A 23,815-nucleotide genomic window follows, 5' to 3' on the forward strand; every position below is an offset into this window, starting at 1 on the left:
GGCTTTAACATAAACTGAGCAAAAGCACCAGTTTCTCTTCTGGACTTCTTCTCTGGCCCTCAGCCCACCCCTTAACTGGTGAGAATCCAGCATTGCCTTCGAAAAAAGTAAATTGACCACTGAATGGACAAAAGCACCTAATTAAGTAGTTTCAACATTGCCCGAGAACATGTTTCTTTAAATAGCCCAGTAGTAAATCCAATTACAAACACAGCCCACTGGGGGCAGTGTTATGATAACGAAAGGGAAAATGAAGGAGCTTTGGCAACAAGGGAAGTGCCTAAATGGCGACAGTGTTGGTAGGGAGATAATGAACTCTAGCCCTGTCGTGCCACCTCTCTCTAAAAGCTTTGAGAGTGCTGGCAGACAGTGCATCATGGACAAATGATACCTGGGCATGGGTATAACCTTGGAAGAGAGGCAGACAGTTGGGAATCATGGCCCACAACCTAGACCTGTTCATGTCTGCATTAGTCAGGTCCAGCAGTAGGTTCTGAGGAGTTCCTCCAATCCAACAGGGGCAGTTTACATTCTCAACAATCACAACGTGGGCACACAAATAAGGGGATAAATCAAAATGGTGTTGAATGGAATGTACTCTAGACTCCACAAAGCTTGCCTGTTTGAGAGCCAAGCTTTTAAGAATAAAATTCTCCAAGGCTCCTTTGTCAGTATCTTTCCAACAACTGACTATTACTATCTAGAAGAATGAGGGCATGGGAACACTGCCACCAGCAAACTCCCCTCCGAGCCACTTACCATTCTGTCTTGGGGTTGCTAGATCAAAATGCTTGAACTCTCTGCTCATTGGCACCATGGGTCTGCCTGCTGCATATGGATTGCAGCAGTTCAGGGAGGCAGCTCACCACCTCCTCCTGCAGGATAACTAGGGGTAGGCAATAAATGCTAATACAACCAGCAATGCCCACATCCAAAGTCATTGCTTCTACAATAGCACAGGCAGCTTGAGGGGCCCGATAGCCTTCTCCTCCACCTAACTTTTAAAGATTTTCTAATTTAGCTGTTTTGACATGGTATTCCACAATGCTGGAGGAGAGTGGGGCTTGAATCGGAGCCTCCTGGTCCTAAGGTAGGGACCTCTGCACCAGAGATTTTGAGAGTAAATTTCTTCTTTTAATGTAGTTAACTCAGCCACAATAGGGGCATTTAAACAGTCCTTGGATAAGCATATGGATAATGATGGGATAGTGTAGGGGGATGGGCTTAGATTAGTTCACAGGTCGGCGCAACATCGAGGGCCGAAGGGCCTGTTCTGCACTGTATTGTTCTATGTTAACCTATTTTTCTAATTAACGTGTTCAGAGATGTTATTAAATACCTCTGGACTAGGCAGGAACTTGAATCCAGCTCCCCTAGACCAGAGTAGAGACACTACCACTATGCCACAAGAGGCACTATGATCCACTACGCATGGATACAATTTTGGTTTCAGTTTATGATTTCTAGCATCCACAGTCCTTTGGTTTTTATTTGTCTAACGTTCTGGGGATGGTTTGAATCCTGGTGAAATTCACCTGCAATTGATTACGTGAAAATGACTTAAATGCAATTAATTATATTGCAAGTCTGAGTAAAGTCATAAAAAAAGGCTTCTGGCTCACTAATGCTGTTTAGGGAAGGAAATGTACTATCCTGAATCCACATCCACAGCAAATATGATAAAGTGTGGGGCTGGATGAACACAGCAGGCCAAGCAGCATCTTAGGAGCACAAAAGCTGACGTTTGGGGCCTAGACCCTTTTCTGATGGATGGCACAACAATCTCACAAAAGAATACAGATAGCGAACGGTATCTGTGATCTGTAAAAGAGGGCAGTAAGCTTGTGGAAGTGAATTTTGTCTTATTGTACCTGGTCTCCAAGGTAAGGAGGTGGTGCCTGCCAGTATAGCTCCTGGGAGATATCGGCCACATCAGCTGCAACCTCTCTGTCCTCCGGACTGGGAGTTACCAGAAGCTCTTGACGATCGCTACTCATCAACTTCCAGCCAATCGTATGTTCCAACTGGAATTGAAAATGATGCAGGGTGATCAAAATGAAAACTTTTAAAATTGATTCTTCAGGAATATGCGTGCATTCTGCAGTTGGAATGTTTCCTTTCAATGGGTGCTACAGTGTGGAAACAGGTCCTTTGGCCCAACAAATCCACGCTGACCCTCAGAGCACCCCACCCTGACTCATTACCCTATAACCCACCTAATCTACACATCCCTGCACACTGTGGGCAATTTAGCATGGACAATCCACCTAGCCTGCACATCTTTGGACTGTGGGAGGAAACCAGAGCACCCGGAGGAAACCCACAAAGACATGGGGAGAATGTGCAAACTCCACACTGACAATTGCCTGAGGGTGGAATTGAACCCAGGTTCCTGACGCTGTGAGGCTGCAGTGCTAACCACTGAGCCACCGTGCCAGCCCAAAGATATGCAGGTTAAGTGGACTGGGCCATGCTATATTTCCTATTGTGTCCAAGGATGTGTAGGCTTTGTGGAATTGCCATGGGAAATGCAGCATTACAGGGACAGGGTAACCGGGTGCATCTGGGTGGGATGCTCTTTGAAGCATTAGCGTGGGCTCAATGGGCTGAATAGTGTGCTTCTATGATTCTAAGATATTACTATCAAGACAAATTGACTGATCAACTATTCTACTGTCACAAATCCACACAGAGATTAGATTCTAAATTGGTGTGTGAATCTTCATTTCCATCTTGTCTAGACTCTCCTGCAATGACTGACAAATTTCACACCACTACAGCAAATTACATTCTTCTGTGAGCAACCAAAAGACGCTTCAAGCAACAGCTCACTCAGTGACAGAAGCAGCCAGGAGCCTGAGAATACAGGTTTGAGGCAAAAGACCCAGAAACTGCAGGAGCAAACCTGTTTTTTGAAAAAAAGAGAAATCACAGCAAATTCTGATTTCAAGTGCAATGTCCAAAAGTCTGGTGGAAGAAAAATAACTTCGAAATCTTTGAAAAAGTAGTAGCTAAATACTTGACAGGAAAGTAACTTAGAGGGCAATGGGGAGAATGGTAGGAGAGTGTGACTAATAAGTTGATTGTCAAAAGAGCTGGCATAGGCAAGATGCGCTGAAGGACCTCATTGTTTTGTGTAACACCATAAATTCCAAATAAAATCAGCACGTCACTCAGAGTCTGAAAGTATGGGACAAAGTGGGAACAGCAGATGGTATATAGCCCTGTGTGGAAACAGGTCATTCAGCCCAACAAACCCACACCGACCATCCAAGGGGAATCCCAACCAGACCCATCCTCCTTCCCCCTTCCCTATTCCTGTAACCCTGCACTGCCCATCGCTAATGCACCTAACCTACACATCCCTGGGCATTATGGGCAATTTGGCATTGACAATCCACTTAGTGTGCACGTTTGGACTGTGGGAGAAATCAGAGCACCTGGAGAAAACCCACGCAGACACAGGGGGAATGTGCAATCTCCACACAGACAGTCACCTAAGGTGGGTATCGAACCCAGATCGCTGGAGCTGTGAGGCAACAGTGCTAACCACTGAGCTGCCCTAAATTGAGTATTTGTTGGTCATCATAAATACGCTGGGCCGAATGGTTTCTATGTTGTGTGACCCTATGACGAACACAGAACTCCCCACAAGACAGGTTTCTCACGCTGTGCTCTTTCATGGGTGCTAAATCGGAAAATCTGTCCATATCATCTCATAACCAAGGAGTTGATTTATACTTTATTTGCTTCAGTTTCCTTCAACAGAGCTCGCCTGTGAGTCAGGCCACACCTATATAAGCAGGAACTCAGTTGAATGATACTGTCAACAATTGGACTTCCTGAGGAAAACGTGACATTGTGGGATCAATGCACAACTCACTGCAGTTCTTCTCTTATTAGAGATCTGGCACCGATCGGTAGCTCCGAAGCAGAAGCAGCTGGTACAACCCTTGGGATTGGCTGGATCCAAGTAGAATGTTCCTAGGCGGCAGGTGTCACACTGTGGGCCTTCCACATTTTCCTGAACAGAGGAAAGAGTGCACATCTTGTCATGACTTTTCACTAGCGTGACCTGTAACATTAACAAGGTCAGGGCAGTCCCCTGGACACACAGGAGGACCAGAGAGGAATTGCCCAGATTTACTCCCAACAATGGGACTGCGCTTCAAATTGGGTTTCTCACCTTTCTGAGATGATTACAGGTAGAATTTTTCCATTGCTCACTTAAGCGTAGCGGGGGAGCTATTAGTTAACAACTAACACATTATCCCACCCCAGGGAAAACGTATCCAATTGCCCACCAGTTTATTAAGAGCTGACAGACAGGTGTGGGCAAGCCTCCCAGCAGGTCACAGGCCCCTACATTGGGGCCCGGCTCAACACAAGCGGCCGGCCAATTAGAAGCAGAGCTTCAGAGAAGTACCTGTTATCCACTTTGTGGAGGTCATGAGGAGAATGTAATGGGCCCACAGTTGGGGGGCTGAGGAGGGGGTTGAAGGTTGTGCCAGGGAATGGTTTTCAGAGGCCAACCTGTTGATCCCCATTCACCCGATTGAATGACCCTTAAATTGGGGCATTTGAAGATGCACCCTCTCCCAACCTGACAAGCAGGTCACCATTTTTCCCAGTCAGGAAACTCTCTTTCCCACTCACTAAGACAGGCGATCGGGCCAGGTGACATGTCAGGCCATTAATTGACTACTCAGGGACCTGAACTGAAGGGGGATCAAAAAGGTCACCCATGGACTTTTTTGCTGAGAGCATAACTGATTGGGTGGCAAGATGGGGATGAGTATTTCGCCTGGGCCAACTCAGCAAGTTATTTCCCCCTCTTTCACCTCTCCCTTGTTGTTTTTGTGGGGCACCCTATACACACCAGGACCAGTGGATCTTTTTCTGGTCTGATGTTGTTGCAGGATTCCACATTCATAATGAAGTTAACATTCTACCATTCATTGTATGTGCCTGATCAAAACTGCAACAACCACATAAATTAGGCAATGCAATGAATTTAAAACCAAATTCAACGTCAAACATCACAGTGGCATCCTTAGTCCTTGTTATCCGCTTCCCCTCCCTGCATGACCATACTATATTTTGGATAAATACCGAGCAGCAATTGCACATTAGTGGTTCACTGGTGCATACTGAAGTTAAATTAGTCAATGGATGTACGTCCACTGATGGTATGGATTCCTCAAAGTGCTCAGTCTTCCTCCAGTGAGACCTAATCATTAGTTCTATCTGAATATACAATACAGGATACCCAATAATTCCTGTACACTGATTGAGAGAGGGGTAATCAGGACACAGAGGCCAGCAAATCAGAGTGGGGGATAACAGTTTTCCATCCAGATGGATGTGCAATAATCCTGGTGTCTAAATTTTACATTTCTCTTACCCACTGAGATTCTGTTCTTGGAATGCTCACGTTGTGGAAATATTTCCAAGCACCTTTAGTTTTGCAGTTTTCAGAAGATTTATAGAAAACCCTAATTCTGGAATTGGCTCCAGCCATGATAGATCCTACATATAATCGTCACCTACACAATACATGTGAAAAGTCTAACAGGCAGATATTCTTTTAGTTTTGATGCCTTTCCACTCAATCCCAGAAAATATACTGTTTGCTCATTAACATATCTGTTAGGGCTGCCCATGACAGAGTGGCACAATATAAGACCTAATAGTATCTAAGAAGCAAATTTAAAGTAAACACATCACAGATGGAATTCTTATTTAGTCACTGCGCATTTCAATTTATCTGTTGTAAAGTCACTTATTTACGTTGAGTAGCTGCGTTTCGATAGCACTGACCTTGCAATGACATTGCCCAGTGACAGAGTCACAGATGCTGGCTTGGGTTCCAGCCTCATTACAATTACATGGCATGCAGTCAGGGTAGTGGTAGTATCCAGGAGCACAGCGATCACACCGACGTCCAGTTATATTAGGCTTGCACCTAAGCAAAAAAATCAGTTAGGAATCAACAAGGACCCATTAGATGTGGCTCATTTCAATGTTCTCAGCCACAACTCAAGTTACAGCTGCACAAAATAAAGTAAATCCCGAATTGAATCGAATTAGCTTTATTGTGCTGTCCTAAATTGAGTATTTCTACTCAAATGAGTACAGTGAAAAGTTTACGAATTGCCGCTTACATTGCCATCTGAGGTACGAAGCAGTAGGTATGATTCTTCAGTACAGGTTGTTAGGGGGAGATAAAAGAAATAAAAAGTCCACCATTACAGGTCATAGCAATAAATCAGAAACTAGAGAAATAAAATGTTCAGAATGTTAGTCCTTCCGATCTAGTTCATGCCTCCAAAGCTTGCACAGAGCTCTATTCAAAGGGGGCCAGAGTTGGAGTTTTGGTGCCATAATATTGGCCCCCTAGTTGGGGGTGGGATGCTGAGGGACACAGGTCAATTGAAATGAACTGAAGAAAAATTTGTTAAGGTATGCAATCCTCATGCCCACTTGGCAATGCTTTGTGCCCAAGTAACAACTATAAATCTCCCCCCAACAGTGAAAGCCTGACTGAAATTGTGTGTTTCAACACTCTCAGAGCTTAGGTGCATTTTCATTATTTGTTGCATTTTCTCCTATGTAGCTCATTTACAAAACGCTCACCGCTTCACTGATTATCGCTACTCCATCGAGTGCAATCTGAAGCAGTAAATGGAGTTCTGAAAATCTCTTGTTTGGACTTCACAAATTCCATGAACTGATGCTATCTCCCCAAAACCAGTGATAGAAAATAAAACATAAAAGTTCCCGAGCAAAACAGATACCGAATGCTTCACGCTGCTTGACACTAACAGTCAAGAAAAACTTTCTCATAATCCTTTAATATTTATGTGAGGGAGGTGCCTGCATCAAAGCATTAGACATGTAGACTTCACACAGACTCTGGAAGCTTTAGGTAGGTTTTCTAGTATAAACCTGTTAGATTCAGCAAGACCGATTGCTGGCTAAGACGTAGATATTCAGTGACTAGAATTGGGTGGGTGAACAATGAGGCTGCTGGTGGCTAGGCCAGAAGCCCATTTTGTGCATTTCCTGCCATTTTCAGCACCACAACATCCAGTCGAAACCAATTAAAAAAAACCCTTAAAACTAAAATGGGTAACTTGTAAAGTAATATCACATTGATATCATCTTTGCCCATCATCTCTCCATTCTTAGGATTACAGGAGAGCAGAGAGTTTGTATGTTCCCCTGTTAGTTTCCTTTCAATTTGACACTGAATTAAAAAGCAGGCACTGAGATCGCTTCTCTATCTACTCCAAATCGTGTGAAGGTTATAGTAAAGCTTGCCTGAGATGCTCCTCCTTCTCACATATTTTGCTGCTAGAAATCACTATACCATGACTGTCATCGTTTGATAACATCTGATCAACTGAGCAGATTAGTCAGGACTTAGACAAAACCTTGGTGATAATGAACTCAGAGATACTAAGAACTGCAGATGCTGGAGTCAGAGATAACACAGTGTGGAGCTGGAGGAACACAGCAGGCCAGGCAGTATCAGAGGAGCAGGAGAATTGGTGATTCGGGTTAGGACCCTACTTCAGGAAAGGCTCCCAACCTGAGACATCGACGTTCTTGATCCTCTGATATTGCCTAGCCTGTGTTCCCTCATGGTGATAATGAAGTTGTCCTGGAATTTGGCATTAAACCGTTACATTCCTTCCGTTGTGAGGCAAGGTGGAATAGTGTCTCAAACATATCAGCAGGGAGCCCTGTGGAGCATTCATAACCAGTCACCTTACCTGCACTGTCCACTCTCACTGTTGCATCCAGGCCTGGTCCTATCTCGAATTCCCGAGTGTGAGCAGTTGCATTCTTCACAGCCAACCAGTGGGTGGCAGCCAAACGTCTGTGGCTCACAGACAATGCACTCGGGTTGAATGGTCCGTGGGGGGCAGATACAATGACCTGTGACCTCTTCACACAAACGCTTGCCACAGTTACACGCTGGAGAAGTAACAGGAAAAAGAATTGGGAGCCTTGAAGCTTTCAGAATTTTGCATGCTTGCACCAAATCTCACATTCCATTTTTAAGAGTTCACTTTTTGCCTCTATCCCACTTTTAACCCATATGTTCTGATTGCTGACCAGTAGAGGAGGAAGCTTATCTGTAGTCAAGCCACTAGAAACCGAAGAGAAAATCTATATCATGGGCCAATCCTAATGGAAGGCTGAATGGCCTCATTCTATCTCAGACAAAAGAATAATACAGTAGAGGAATAGGCCCTTTGGCCCTCCAAGCCTGCAATGACATATTTTTCCCTTCCATATAAAATTCTCTTACTTACAGAATCCACGTTCCTCTATTCCCTTCCTCTTCATGTACTTGTCCAGGTGCTTCTTGAATGCTGCCATTGTGTCTGCTTAGACCACCTCCTCTGGCAACGTGTCCCAGGCACTCACCACCCTTTGTGTGAAAAACTTGTCTTGCACATCTCTTTCAAACATCTCCCCTCGCACCTCGAACCTGTGTCCCCTTCTAATTGACCCCTCCATCCTGGGAAAAAGCCTCACACATTCCACTCTAACCATTCAATTCTCAATCTTATAAACTTCTATCAGGTCACCCCTCAACCTCTTGCATTCCAGTGAAAACAAACCCAGTCTAGCCAACATTTCTTCATAGCTAAAATCCCCCATACCAAGCAACATGCTGGCAAAATTTTTCTGTACCCTCTGCAAAGCATCCACATCCTTCTGTTAGTGTGGTGGCCTGAACCGTATGCAATGTTCCAAGTGGGGCCTAACTAAAGTACTATATAGCTACAGCGTAACTTATCTATCCCAATACTCAATACCCCATCCAATGATGGCAAGCATGCCATGAGCTATTTTTACTACCTTATCTACCTGTGCTGTCACCTTCAGCGATCTGTGGACTTGCACACCCAGATCCTAGAGCATATTAATACTCCTAAGGGTTCTCTCCTTCACTGTATAATTTTCCCCTGTACTTGTCCTTCCAAAATGCATTGCCTCAAATTTGTCTGGATTGAATTTTTCTGCCCATTCCTCCAATTGATCTACATCCTGCTGTATCCTCTGACAATCCTCATGATCCACAACTCCATCAATCTTTGTATCGCCTGCTAACTTACTAATTAGACCCAGCTACATTTTCTTCCAAATCATTTATGTAGATCACGAACAGAAGTCCTAGCCCTGATCCCTGTAGAACACCACTAGTCACAGCCCTCCATTCCGAAAAACATCCTTAGTCTCCTATGACTAAGCCAGTTCTGTATCCATCTTGCCAGCTCACCTTGATACCATGTGACATCACCTTTTATACCAGTCTGCCCTGAGGGACCTTGTCAAAGGCTTTATGAAGTCCAAGTAGACAACATCAACTGCTTTTCCGTCAATCATCTTTGTCATTTCCTCAAAAAACTTAAGTTAGCGACGCATGACCTCGCTGACGCAAATCCAGGCTATTTATCGCTCATAAGTCTATTTGCTTTTAAATGTGTATTGAGCTTGTCCCTGAGAATCTTTTCCAATAAGTTCTGTACCACTGACGTGAGGCTCACAGGCCTGTAATTTCCAGGATTATCCCTGTTACACTTTTTAAACAATGGAACAAGATTAGCCTATTCTCCAGTTCTCTGAGACTTCATCTGTTGTCAAATAATGCAAAGATATCTGTCAATGCTCCGGCAATTTGTTCTCTTGACTTCTTCAATATTCTAAGATAAGTCCCAAGCTTCTGATGGGATCTATCTACCTTAATGCTTTTAAAGACGCACAACACTTCTTCCTTTTTAATAGTAACTTGGCTTAGAAATTCAACTCTCCCTTTCCTGAGATCATCCTCCACCAATTCCTTCTGTTTGGTGGATGCAGATGCAAAGACCTCACCTACCTCTTCTGGGTCCACACATACATTCCATCCTTTGTCCTTGAGTGGGACAACCCTTTCCCTGGCTACCCTCTTGCATTTTTATATACATAGAAAAAGCCTTGACAGCTCATGACAGAGCTTTTCAATTCGTCCTACTCTGCGACTTCTTCCACATTATCCTATACACCTGTTCACTTCTTGTATATGTCCAGTTCTCTTAATAGATTGAATTTACTTCCATCATTCTACCAGAGTGTGCCTTCCCCTTAACAGTTAAGCTCAAGGTGATAAACATTTCACGCGAAGTGACACATGAAAATCCAATAGAGCTATCTGTTCTCTCCGGGGATTTCATGCTGAAGTTATATCAGAATATCACGAAAAGGCCACAGATCTTCCTTACTGCAGTTGCTGCAGATCACAAATGCAATTTTAGTTGGTCTTGCTGCATTTGTACAGGGGCTTGGTGAAGCCACACATTATGTACCATATCCAGCAGGGCTTATGTAACACTGGACACGGACAACCGGTAGCATTACAGGATGGGCATTTTGGGTCATGTTTTGTGAGGCAGCAATGGTGGTTGTGGAGCAAAAATTCAGATTTGGCACTCCTGGAATTGACTGCAAAGCCCCTTAAAGTACATAATTTCTTTTGCCTCTGTGCATAACCTAATTTAATATGTCCTGAGGCATGATCACAAACACCTACAGAGTTTCCAAAATGGCAAGTATCTTCGTGGTTTTTAACCCCTGCATCTCTTGTGCTTGAATCCACACACCACTCAGAAATCAAAACTAATGCAATTCCCAAATTTCTCTCTGAGGTCACACAAAATGTAAAGCTTTAAACTGGGGTCACAGCAGGAAAACATTTTGGTGAGGCACTGATGGACAAGCTTTGCCTCCTTACCCAAGCGTGGGTAGATTAATCGTGAAGGGAGTGAAATGAGCCGTTCACCTGGTAGCTTCCTAGGAAATTGCCCTATGATGGGAGGTTGAGTAAACTGGATCAATATTCGCTGGAATGCAGAAAGGTTAAGGAAATCTAAATGAAAAATATAAAATTCTTAAGAGGCCTGATTGGGTAAAAGATGGGAGAATGGTTCTCCCTAGCAGAGGAATCTATGCTAGGTATCACCGTCTTAAAATAAATTGTTGGCCATTTAGGGCTAAAATGGGGAGGTATTTCCTCACTCAAAGAGTTGAGAATCTTTCGAATTCTTTCATATAAAACAGAATACACTACAGGAAATCAGGAGGTCAGGCTGCCCATGGAGAGAGATAGGGAGTCAATGTTTTGAGTCTAATAAAATCATCTTGAGAACAAGAGGAGACATATTGGATCGGAAATGTTAACTCTGCTTCTCTCCACAGATGCTGCCAAACCTGCTAAGTTTCTCCTGTACTTTTATGCATTTATCCCAGATTGCTAATACCTGCAGCGTTTTGCTTTTATTTGGAATTCTCTACCCCAAAAGAATCATTAATGCTCAGTCATTGAGTTGCTTGTTGTGTACTCAGGAAATTAAGGCATTTGGGCAAGGTGAATAGGAGGTAGAAAGTCAGCCATGACTGGATTGAACGGCAGAGTAGGATTGAAAATTTGAACAGTCTACCCCTGCTTCTACTTGTTATGTTCTTATAAACTTAGTCATTATAAGCATAAAGCTGTTTGCTGTGTGTATTCTAAGAGGAGAACACACCAGCAGCAAGGGATAAGTGATTTGCTGCCTAATTGTATGAAGTCAGGCTAACTGATAGGGGGAATTTATCAATTTACTATATCTCACAGTTCCTTCACACACCCTGAGAAATAAGTACTAAAGTGCCCCATTTAGTGGAAAGGAGCTTCTTCAAACATTTTTTTGGCTGTATATACCTCACTGATAATATACCTTTAGATTTCATATGTTAAAGGTATACTGAAGTTGTCAAAGTGTTCAAATCGCACAATCATTTCACAACATCAGAACATCTTACGCTCTGGTTTAACTTTATGTCTGTCTTTTAAAAGTTGGTCCTTACGTCTGCAGTTAGGGAATCCATAGTAGCCAGTAGCACAACGGGAACAGTCACGGCCAATCACATTGGGTCGGCAATTGCACTGCCCTCCAAAGGGGTCACAGGATGAGCTGGTAGCACCCACTTCATGGCACATGCAAGGCAGGGCACCATTATTGTAGAATGCGGCTAGGGACACCACAGAGTCTTTGCAGAACTTTGAGGCCGTCCTGGGGCTGCAAGAGATGTGGACATTTTTCAATCAAGGCAAAAATAAATCTCCATCCATTCTGTGCCGAAGCTTCCCAGTTTGGACAACATAAACTAAGTCAAACATCAGCTTTTCCCTCTGCATCAAAGACCAAATTCAAAGTTCATCGTGGCTGTATAAGCTGCACAGGTTCATATATTCACAAACTGAGGCAAGAGATTTATGCACTTTGGATAAAATATGATGATATTGCTACAGCAAAATAAAACCTTGAACACAAAAATTCCACATCAAAATCCCAAGAGGGTTTCATACAAGAAAGCAGAGTGGCACAGAATTCAAGTTTGAGGTGGACTGGGAACTGAAAGATCGAATGGAGAACAGTTGCCAGACTGAAAGGTAAAGTAGCAAGTTGAAGAGGTACAAAGGGTGAAATCCAGAAGATTGGGATCAAGATGATTATAGACCCTATGGAAAACTAAGGAACACTGTCTGGGGTAATACTATAATGGTTATGATACTGGATTGATAATCCACATGCTTGGAATAATAACCCTGAGGTGTGAGTTCGAATGTTGTGATTGATGATGTGGAATTTAGGTTTGGTTGATTAAATAATTGTGAAATGAAGAGTTAGAATGGTGATTGCATAATTCCTGGATCATTGAAATTGCTCCGGTGATTTCGGTTATGGAGGGCAATCTGCTACCCTTATTGGGTCTGGCTTGTATGTGACTCCTGACCAATAGCAATGTGGCTCATTCTTAACCAGCCTTCGAAAACAGGAGTTTACCATCACCTTCTCTGTGGGCAACACATGTTGGCCAGAATAATATTTTCGAAAAAAAGATGCTGGGAAATAACAGGTGCCTCAAAAGGAGGCAGCTGACTGATGGGCCATGCGTAGTAGCATTCATTTGAAGGAAGCTGTAGAGGTGGCATGTGGTGGGATCTGTAGGGAGTTGTTAGATAACAGTAAGTGTCCTTTCTGAGTGTGCTCCCTCAGGATGGAAGAACGCAGTGGAAATCAGTGAAGGCAAGTGAGCTGGAGGAGTGGGACTTACTGTGGACAAGGCATGGGTGACAGACCAAGATGGAATTTGAAAGGTCAGCAGGAAAACATTGAGTTTGCATCTCAAGACAAACCTGCAAATAAGAGTGTCAGCAGTGGGGAAGATGAGGTAGGGAAAAATATCAGGCAATATCGCAGAGACGGAAGCTGTCGTAGGGATGGACAGTACACCAGTTTGGAAATGCAACTCACATGCAAAAACCTGAATTGGCCCAATATTTGTTTTGGCCTCAGCAGGCAACCTGGAGAGAAATGTAATGGGGAAGAAGGGTATGGAAATCCTGGCAGGAGCTAACATGCATTTATAGACGTCTTTGTAACATTTTTAAATGCCTCATACAGGAACAGGTTGGAAGTGTCATGACTGGTCTTGCATTGGCACTTACTTTTTACTCAGTAAGGTTCCGAAATCAGCACAAGCAAAAGCCAGCAAGTGCAGAGATTTGTTACAATACAGGCAAAGGCCAACTGACCCATTCAATTAGTGTTGCCTCTCTTTGGAGCAATCCTACTCCCTGTTCTATCCCTATAGCCATGCAATTTTATATACTTTAGTCAGATACAGGCCATGGCATCACGGTAATATAACTGCATGAGTAATGCAGAGCTACTGTGGGTTTGGGTACATGGGTTTGAATCCCACCATGGAAGATGATGAAATTTGAATTCAATAAAAACCTGGAATTAAAAGTTCATCTAATGGTGACCATGTAATCATCGTCAACTGCTGTAAGAACTCATCTGATTCTTTAATGCCCTTTAACGGAAGAAATTGCGCCATCTTTAGTTGGTCTGGCTTACATGTGACTTCAGACTCTCAACTCTGAAATAGTGTCACAAGCTGCTCAGTTATATCAAACTGTGACAAAGCACAAAGGAAAGAATAAAACTACATGGACCACCTGGGTTTGACTCAAAATTATAATGGTCAACTGGATGACCCTACAAAGTCCTCTCACTAACATGGAGGGCCTTTGGCAAAATTAGGAGAACTTTCCCACAGATAGTCAAGCATGACTCATCATCCCAAATGTGATCTGGCCCATTATTATCTTCACCAAGATTATGTATAAAGGTCTTAGGTCAATTCTTTAAAGCTGAACTAAGGCTGCTACCATGAAGCCAAAGTGAAGGAGGATTCAATGCCAAAACAGAGAAAATAGAAGCAAGCACTATGCTATTTGGCCCTTTAAGCTTAGTCCACCATTCATAATGATCATGGTTGATCATCCAACTCAACAGTTTGGTTCCTACTTTAATCCCATCTCCTTGGATCCTTTAGCCTCAACTTTTTGTTTTAAACTCATTGGATGAGTGTGTTCCTGCCTCAGCAGCATTTATTGCCCACCTCTAATTGATCAGAGAGGGTAGTTAAGAGTCAACTATATTGCTTTGGGCCTGGAGTCATACGTAGGCCAGACCACGTAAGGATCGCAGATTTCCTTTCCTGAAGGCCTTTGGTAAAACAGATGGGTTTTTCCAATCGACAATGGATTCATGGTCATCATTCGGCTCTTCTTTCCAGATTATATTGAATTTAAATTCCACCATCTGCTGTGGTGGGATTTGCACCCGGGTCCCGAGAACAATAGTTGGGTCTCTGAATTAACAGTTCAGCAATAATACCAGCAAGCCGTCACCTCCCCAAGTACCATATCCAACTTCTCTTTGCAAACAGCTTTTGCAGCTGAATCAAAACAAACTACTGAATGGCAAAACTGAAGATCTGAAGGAGACTAACATTTGCACATGAAATCATGCCAAGGATCTTTGCGCCACTTCCCCATGACATGTAGCCACTCTTGAAGCTCAAACTTACTTGATATAGAAACTGTTTCCTCCACAGGTGCTTATGAAATCATAAGATTTGTCCAAAGGTTCTTCGACAAGGTAGTTTGAATTGTAACTAGCTTCTGGTATGATCAAAATGTAGTCCTAAAAAAAGAGAGATTTACAGATTTACCAATGGTTCAATTGTGTGCTCGGCAGAGCTAAGATTATTAGATATTAGATTCCCTACAGTGTGGAAACAGGCCCTTCGGCCCAACAAGTCCACACCGCTCCTTGAAACATCCCACCCAGACCCATCCCCCTATAACCCACACACCCCTGAGCACTACGGGCAATTTAGCACGGCCAATCCAGCTAGCCTGCACATCTTTGGACTCTGTGAGGAAACTGGAGCACCCGGGAGAAACCCACGTAGACACGGGGAGAATGTGCAAACTCCACACAGTCACCCGAGGCTGGAATTGAACCTGGGTCCCCGGCGCTGTGAGGCTGCAGTGCTAACCACTGAGCCACTGTGCCGCCCCAATATTCTATCATGTCTGCCCGGCTAACCTCATTACAATCACTACAGCACTTTTTAATGTTAACAGCGGAGATGTTAAGCTCAAATACTTTAGAGTTACCAATATTACGAACAATACTTTTCAGGATGATGTTAGATCAGGACTTTCATTAACATTACACTCAATATAAACAGATACTTTATAGTCTCAATATGCCTTTCATTTGATCAACTTTTAATTGGGCAAGACAGTTCCAGTCTGGAGATGTTCAAAAAATAATAATGATTAATTGTCAGGCAGCTGTAATTAGAGTTGTACAGCATGGACATGTTCACACCAACCAGATAACCTAAATAAATAGTCCCATTTGCCAGCGTTTGGCCCAAATCCCTCTAAACCCTTCCTATTCATATAACCATTCAGATGCCTTTTAAATGTTGTAATTGTACCAGCCTCCACCACTTCTTCTGATAGCTCATTCCATACACACACCACCCTCTACATGAAAAAAATTACTCCTTAGGTCCCTTTTAAATCTTTCCCCTCTCACTTTAAACTCTCTAATTTTAGACTCTGCTGCCCTGGGGAAACAACCTTGTCTATTCACCCCATGTAATTGCACAACTGTTTGACAGACTGTTCCCGTTAGTCTGGTGAAATTACTCAATAGGAGGACAGAAACTTAAGCAGAAATCAACCAATGGGCTGTGAGATTACTGTAGATTCAGCTCTGTTCCACAGAACATCCTGACTAAACTCTACCCCATTGGAGACTAGCGTCTAAAGCCTTACAGCTGTGAGACTTGAACTCTCAATCTCTTGGCTACTGGAATACTTTCTTTGTAAAGGCTCAGTTTTAACACTTTGAAATATTTCCTGTGTATTCTGAAAAACGACATTTTTATGAGAACCGGCTGTTCTTACATTCCTGGGCAGAATGTCCACGGTTTTGCTTTTTTTAAAATTGTGCTCTAATGTCCTCACTTACCAACCACAGGGTCTTGCCATCAGGCACACGAATGATAACGGACACATCGTTGTCAGTTATGTCCAGGATAATCTTATTTTCGGAAAAGACTGAACTACGGCAACCATAACCATGGGGGCAGAATGAAGTGTTGACATGACCTTGAAGGAAAGAAACAAAACTCATGTTAATGCTGGGCAAATAAAGTGCATGGAAAGAATGTAGACTTTGGACCAGAGTTATTTAAACTTACAACATGTGAACGAGCTGCAAAGCTGGTTTTATTTTATTTTAAAAATTGCTCCTGAGATGTAGGCAATAAATATTGCCTTTGCAGTATTGCCTATCTTTATCTGCCCATTTTGAGGGGATTTCAGAGACACTGCAAGAACAGAGTCGCTTAGGTGAATCAGGCACAAAATATGAATGAGAGACAAGAGGCCACTCCATCCTCCAAGCCTACTCTGTTGTTGAATGATTTTGACCTCAACTCTACATCCTTGCAAGTCACCGATAATCCTTCATTCCCTTGGTAATTAAGAATCTAGCTCCCTCTGACACAGAAATATTTGAAGTGCCTGCATCTGCCGAACTTTGGGGCAGGGAATTCCATCGACTCTCAACCTGTAGAGACAGCAATGGGTCATGAACACCCTTCACTGGGCAGGGGTTTTGTTTATAATTACTTTTCTGCTGCAAACCCACAGCAGAAACAGCATTGTGATGGCATGAATCGAACTCTCGGCTTCTCAGAAGCTTGTCCTCAGAGTGGCTCAGTGGTTAGCACTGCTGCCTCACAGTGCCAGGTTCAATTCCAGCCTTGGGCAAGACTCTGTGAGAGCTTGCACAGGCTTGCGGGTACAGGGTGGGGGGGGTCTGGGCAGGACAGTCTTTGGACGTCGGTTCACACTCCATGGGCCAAATGTTCTCTTTCTGCACTGTTGGGATCCTATGATTCTAAAGAGCTACTGCACAATGCGGTGGAAGGAATTACGCACTTGTATAGTAAGGAGACAAAATGCTTGAAAAAAATTGTAGATTGTTACCGCGTAGAACTAAACAGGATACAAATAGGCTAATATCCATTGGTTAGGATTAAGGCAAAGTCACCGTTGTCTTACGAGGCCATGGAACTGTTCTCTTATGAGAGACGCGGGACGACTGGTGGTGGCTTAACCTGAAAGTCACCACACCTCAAGTAAGGGGATCAATTACGGAGGAGGACCGCCTCAGCGAGCTCAGGAGTTGTACTCACGCTGCTGGTATCAGTCTGTGGTTAGGAGTATGCTGCTACAGTTACTGTGCTGCATTTTGTGCTTCCTGAATTAGCGGTACAAACTATATCCTATTTCACACTCGTGGTCCAAGACATTCTCTAAGTATTTGACTGGTTCTAGTTCCAAAACCCTTTAGGTGCAGACTGACCAGTCCAATGAAAGATCAGCTTCATTGCCCGTCAGCAGGAAATAAGCAAACAGAACCCAATTCTGCAAATCACTGTTTCCTTCAACAGTTTCAGCTGATAATTTCAAGTCCCACATGCCTTTGTTTGGAAAGTTTTTCCAGGCCTGAAGACAGCTGAACTTAGTAGCTCTGTTTAGTTCACATCAGCATGTGCTGCCAACTGTGTGAAACCAAACAAAATGAACAGCCACAGATCTGGGCCTACCTTCAAAAGTACATCATGGCTTTATTTTGGGCTCTAAAGAAGTCATTCTGGACTCAAAACATTAGGTCTGTTTTTCTCTCTACAGATGTTACCAGATCTGCTGAGTTTCTTCAGCACTCACTCTGCTTGTTTCAGATTTCCAGAAACTTCAGTGTTTATTCATGATTTTATTTGGATTGGTTCTTATCCATCATTATTGCAAACTCGGTTCTGAAGTTAAGATGTTACTAAGTTTAAACGGACTTCCACGTGATGTGTCAGGAGCTACAATGTGGTGAAAAGGAATACAGCACTTAAACAGTCATTATCCATTATAGTACGTGCAGGAACAACAAATATTTCATATAACTGCCAATTTCTCACCAGCTTCACGTAGACATTACATAATCTGATAAAATGGAATCAGCAAAGATCTGATCAAAAGAAACCACTGTCTTGCTTGAGTAATCACAGCCTATTTAAATCAAACATACATACAAGACCTTGCAGTCACTGCAAGTGACTCTAGTACACTTCACTTAGATTACCTTGCCAAATCCGGCCTCCATTAATCAGCACCTCAGTGGGGTAGGAAGGGTGCTCTGGCTGATAGAAGTGAATCACAAAGGCATATCGCCCCAGAGTTGGAATACGGCTGCTGAAGGTGGCAACAGTCTGCAAAAGCACAAGGACATGCATTTCTGGAGCTGTTTCCTTTAAATGTGGCTTTCATAGTACAAGAGCATTGCATTCCCAAAGTCTTTCGATGCGAGCTCGTTTGCACTAAAAAGCTCTCACTTTTCAATTAAATCTGAATTTAATCTTTTGCTGCTTCCCCGAATCCCCTCTCCACATTCTCTAAAAACAATTATTTGATCTGGATTTCATGCTGTTCTCTGGTGTCTCTTCCAAACAGTTTGTTCCTTATTGGGAGGTAGACATGGAAGGGAGCATTTTAACACCTTCAGGTATGAGTAGACAGGGGTGTTTAAATTGTTAAAAATTCATTCACGTGATGCGGACATCATTGGCCAGGCTGTCATTTATTGCCATTCCTAATTGCCCAGAGATCAGTTAAGTGTCATGTGTGTGGAGTCGCATGGAGGCCAGGCCAGGTAAAGATGGCATTTTCCTTGCCTAAAGAACATTGGTGAACCAGATGGGATTTTCGTGATAATCAACAATGATTTCATGGTCATTATTAAAGCATTATTTATTGAATTCAATTTCCACCATCTGCCCTGGCAGGATTTGCACCTGGGTCCCTGGGACATTACCAGAGTCTCTTGATTGATAGTTTAGTGACAGTACCACTTGGCCAGCACCTCCCATTTCCATTTGCAGCTCAACCGGATGCAGGTTCGTGTCCGGGCAAGCAACGTGCTTTAGTGAGGTAGATCAGTCATTGAAATATGTTAATGAGGCCATGTGGCTCAAATTTTAAGCAAACATTTTGATTTTAATAATCGCAAGGCTGTAAGCACTCGAAAGCTGTAGGGAAGCTCAGAGAGCCTAACTCAGTAGCTATGTGATTTTTGTAGAAGTGCTGGAGGCACTTATTCTCCACTCAAGAACCCCAGATAACCACCATTGGCCTCTTCCTAAAAGTGTATTCCTCCTTATTTCACTCCTCCCCACTCCAACCCATTCTCAGGAAGGGTCTCTGGACCCGAAACGTTAACTCTGATCTTTTCTTGACAGATGCTGCCAGATCTGCTGAGCTTTTCCAGCAACTTCTGTTTTTGTTCAAGATGATCTTGGACTTGATTTCCAATTTGTGCAGAGTCAACTGATTTCTGCCAGGAAAACAGGAGGAGGAGCGATACAAATAATTCTGTTTCAGAAAGAATTCCCCAGGAATACACCTTATGGCACCTCTCTAGAGGCCTCAGATGGACAGCCAAGTGCGTGGACACGAAGGGAGAATAAAATTAGACTGAGAAGCCTCATGCATTTGAATCATAACAGAGTAAAGTATTTGGCAAAGGCCACTTGGGTATAATCACCACTTTCAAATGACAGGAGATAGGAAAATTGGCAAGCAAAAATAAACAGTGTGGACGGCTGTGTGCAAATTCTGGTGTTCGTTGACGTATCAATAGCACCTTGAATTTGCAGGAAATTGATTGGATATAATCGCGCAGCCTGGGCATATAAGTTGAAGCTGTTCCCTCCACTTTTTATAGATCAAAGGCTTGTTTTCACAATTGTCGCTTTATATTCTTGCTAAAATCTCCCTAAATTTCTAAGCACAAGAAAATAAAACGCATTATTACAAGAAAGTAACAGTCTGGAGCCAATGACTATAGGTGGAGGATAATATATAAAATCTTATACTTAGTCAATAAATGGCTCTAAGCTTTACCATCGTGATTCTATCAAATTAAACCGTACAGCTAGATTTTTAACTATTCTATGCCAAGTTGACCATTATCAAACTGACCTAACCTTCAAAGTGTTGTGTTGTCGGGCTTCAAAAGTCTAACGTTTAAATGTCTAACTCTGAATTTACTTTCATCTCTCTACATCAATTTTGCTGCGCTGGTAGTTCCAAACGTGTGGTGCGATTTACCTGAGGGGACCGAAGTAAGATCAAGTCAGCTGTGTCCACAATGGTACGTGGTTGAATGGGAGGCTGTTGTGGTCGGTCAAGGGTTCTGACTGGATAAAGGTGCAGCAACGTCGAGGGGGAGGAAATTTCGCCTTCTGTCAGGATGATAGACTGGGAAGGCTTCTGGAACCTGGAGGTGGTGCAGGAGCCACTGCAAGGCAGACAGTAAAACAAAAGTATTAAACAATAGCGCAAGCTAAACTTTCCAAGTTTGTTGACAGTATGGACCTCAGAAATGTGGCAAAAAAAAATCAGCAAGCTACTCAGAGAAGACACAGACAATGGCAACATGATAAAGGCATAACAGATCAAATGTTAATATAGAGAAGCAGGAAGTGAACCATTGCAGTTGGAAGAAAGAGGAGAGGCAATATGAACTAAACGTTATAATTCTAAACAAGGAGCAGAGTAGAGAGATTTGGGGGTGCATGTATATCACCCATTGAAAATATCAGAACAAGTTCAGAAGGTATTCAAAAAGCATCCAAAGTCCTTGGTTTTATTAACAGAAGCTCATGGAGTAAAAGGGACAGTGGCTACATGGTTACAAAGTTGACACGAGTGACAGGAAACATATCAGTGGTGTTTATTCAATTGGAGGACAAGAAATAGAGAGGGACCCCAACAGTTGGTACTGGGACAATGCTTTTCTTGCTCTATATAAGTAACAGATTTGGGTGGACAGTGCCCAACTACCAAAACTTGCGGATTTTACAAAACTTGGAAGCACTGTGGACCATGAGAAGGATAGTACTGAACTTCACAAGGGCATAGACAAGTTGGTGGAATGGGCAATTCTAAAGGACAAGGAGGAAGAAAGAGACCAAAGGATCTTTGTGCACAAAATCAGTGAGGGAGGCAGAACCAGTTGAGAAAAGGTTTATAATAAAAAAAATCCTACATTTTATAAATAGCAGAAAAGTGGAAATGGTGGCACAATTATTTTAAATGGCATCTAGATGAGTACATGAACAGGAAGGGTTTAGAGGGATAGGGGGCAAATGGGACTAGATTAATTTAGGATAGCAGGTTGGCATGGATAAGTTGGACCAAAGGCTCTGTTTCCATGCTGTACAACTCCGTGAACATTTATAAAAGAATAGTTTGGCATCATGAGGCGTAGCAGGCTGAAACGCCTACTCCTGTTCCTATTTCTATGGTCTAATTCTGGGCATCACACCTTAGGGAGGGTGTGAAAGCTTGACAGAGAGTATAGTAAAGTTTCATGGGAATGGTTCCAGGATTGGCACAGTTCAGTCACATAGACAGATTGGAGGAGCAGAGGTTGTTCTCCTTGGAAAAGAGGAGGCTGTCAGGAGATTTTATAGAGCTGCTCAAAATCATATGCTGTTTTGAAAAAAATAGGAAGAACTGTTTCCAGAGGCACAAGCATCAATAATCACACAAAACAAATTATTCATGGCTGGCAAAAGATCTAAAGGTGACATGAAGATATAACTTTTTTATTCCTTTTCGCACAATGAATACACAGTCTGAAATCCATTACAGAAACAAATTGTGGAAACAATTTCAACAGTAACTTTAACCAATTTTTTTTTAATACATGAAGGGTAAATATTTACAGGGCTGTAAATAAAATATAGGAGAGCACGGGAATAATGGACTGAATGGCCTTCTTCTGTGTTTTTTGATTCTAAAATCTTAGCCATTTCCTGACTGTCAGGAACCTCCACAGATCATATGTGATGATTTTTTGAAAAATAACGAGAATAGGGAAAATATTTAGGAAGTTATATTCAGTTATTATCTAGATCTTGGATGTTTGTAATCTTTTTGTGCTTTGTGTTCATTTCTGAACTATTGAGTGTCTCGGGCTATAGTCAAGAACATCTACAGCTCTGGTTACTTGGGTAGAAGTTCATCCAAATAAAGTCAAAATATGCAGATTGAAAGAATTATTAAACAAACCAGCTTTCATCAGTGCTTACTACTGGACACTTCAATAGCAAATGTGTCAACAGGAGTGGTAATTATCAACAGTCACTTCCATATGACTATAAATAAACATGAATCAGCATCGATGCAGGATGTATTGAGAGAGTACATGCGTTAACGGAAAATAATTTTATTATAAAGTTATGAAGTCCCAGCTTGCAAACAACCCTTCATCCTGATCCAATGTTCTCAGATTACAATTACAATAAATTACAGTAATTTAGGGCTTCTTGTAAGACCTGCCAAAAGAGGCAGCTGTATCAAAGGAACATTCAGCAATGAGACATCTGGTGGTTTTGGAAAATAATAACCTATTTAAGGGACTTGTATTGTGTTTAGCAGAGCAGGTGAAAGTCAGAGTTAACCGTTTGTAATGTTGTAATGGCCAGGCAGTGAATACCAACTGATCTTTTTCTGTGGTGTAAATTTTATGGCATGAACTGGTATGAAGATTTTCCTTAGTACCTCCAGTCACTTCAACCCAACACTTGTCAAAATCTCAAACAAACTATGGGCTGGATCTTCACACAGGAGTTACTCTCATTTCCCAGTTGCAAACCCAGCCCTGACAGAGGCTATGTGCAGGCTGAGATTTTTATCAAGGCACAAGCTGAATTGGTGGGAGATCAGAAGAAGTGGCTAATTAGGATTGCGGAAGCAGCAACAAAGGCAGGGATTCGGCTATTGTTGCAACCTCTGTCCATCTCTAATTTTAGAAAGTAAAAGAATTAGCATCTCCAAACTGAACAGGGCAGATGGAAAACTTGAACCCAAACCCAGGGTGGATTAAGGAAATTATAAAATTATTAAATTTTAGTTATTTTCCAAAAGATTTTTGTCAAAACTTTCACTCTTCTTTGGAAAACCACCTACAACCTTTCCAATGTTATATTCCTTCTTCCAAACAGGCAAGAGCTGTTCAGCTTTGAACAGCTTCCAAAGGGCAGCAGTACCTCTTAATGATCAGACAGGTTTAGCTGATGGGTTTGTAACAAACTCCTTAGTTACATAAATGCACCTGATTAACAGCACCAGTGACTTGACTTTCCAGTCCACTCAAAAGTCATCAGGGTCAAGAGCTAAAGCAACAAACTGGCACAGAAGCTATTAATGTCATTATTATGGTTCACCACTTCTGTGCCAATTTGATGTGGCACACGAAAATCCCAGTTCCAT

The 23,815-nt window shown here is 42.5% G+C and overlaps 1 protein-coding gene across 4 annotated transcripts in view; it reads right to left on the reverse strand.

The window, feature by feature from the left end:
- lama5 (laminin, alpha 5) overlaps nucleotides 1–23,815 on the reverse strand; it is a 296,732-nt gene that overhangs the window by 78,056 nt on the left and 194,861 nt on the right. For all 4 annotated transcript variants that reach the window (XM_059652756.1, XM_059652755.1, XM_059652754.1 and 1 more), the window contains 9 exons: nucleotides 20,645–20,834; nucleotides 18,621–18,747; nucleotides 16,446–16,585; nucleotides 14,983–15,098; nucleotides 11,905–12,116; nucleotides 7,779–7,983; nucleotides 5,821–5,965; nucleotides 3,884–4,024; nucleotides 1,872–2,024 (listed from right to left, as the gene is read on the reverse strand). In XM_059652756.1, coding sequence (XP_059508739.1) covers nucleotides 1,872–2,024; nucleotides 3,884–4,024; nucleotides 5,821–5,965; nucleotides 7,779–7,983; nucleotides 11,905–12,116; nucleotides 14,983–15,098; nucleotides 16,446–16,585; nucleotides 18,621–18,747; nucleotides 20,645–20,834 — 1,429 coding nt within the window. The remainder of the gene's footprint in view (nucleotides 1–1,871; nucleotides 2,025–3,883; nucleotides 4,025–5,820; nucleotides 5,966–7,778; nucleotides 7,984–11,904; nucleotides 12,117–14,982; nucleotides 15,099–16,445; nucleotides 16,586–18,620; nucleotides 18,748–20,644; nucleotides 20,835–23,815) is intronic.

Source organism: Stegostoma tigrinum, chromosome 19 (genome assembly GCF_030684315.1).
Source record: "Stegostoma tigrinum isolate sSteTig4 chromosome 19, sSteTig4.hap1, whole genome shotgun sequence".
Classification (NCBI taxonomy): domain Eukaryota; kingdom Metazoa; phylum Chordata; class Chondrichthyes; order Orectolobiformes; family Stegostomatidae; genus Stegostoma; species Stegostoma tigrinum.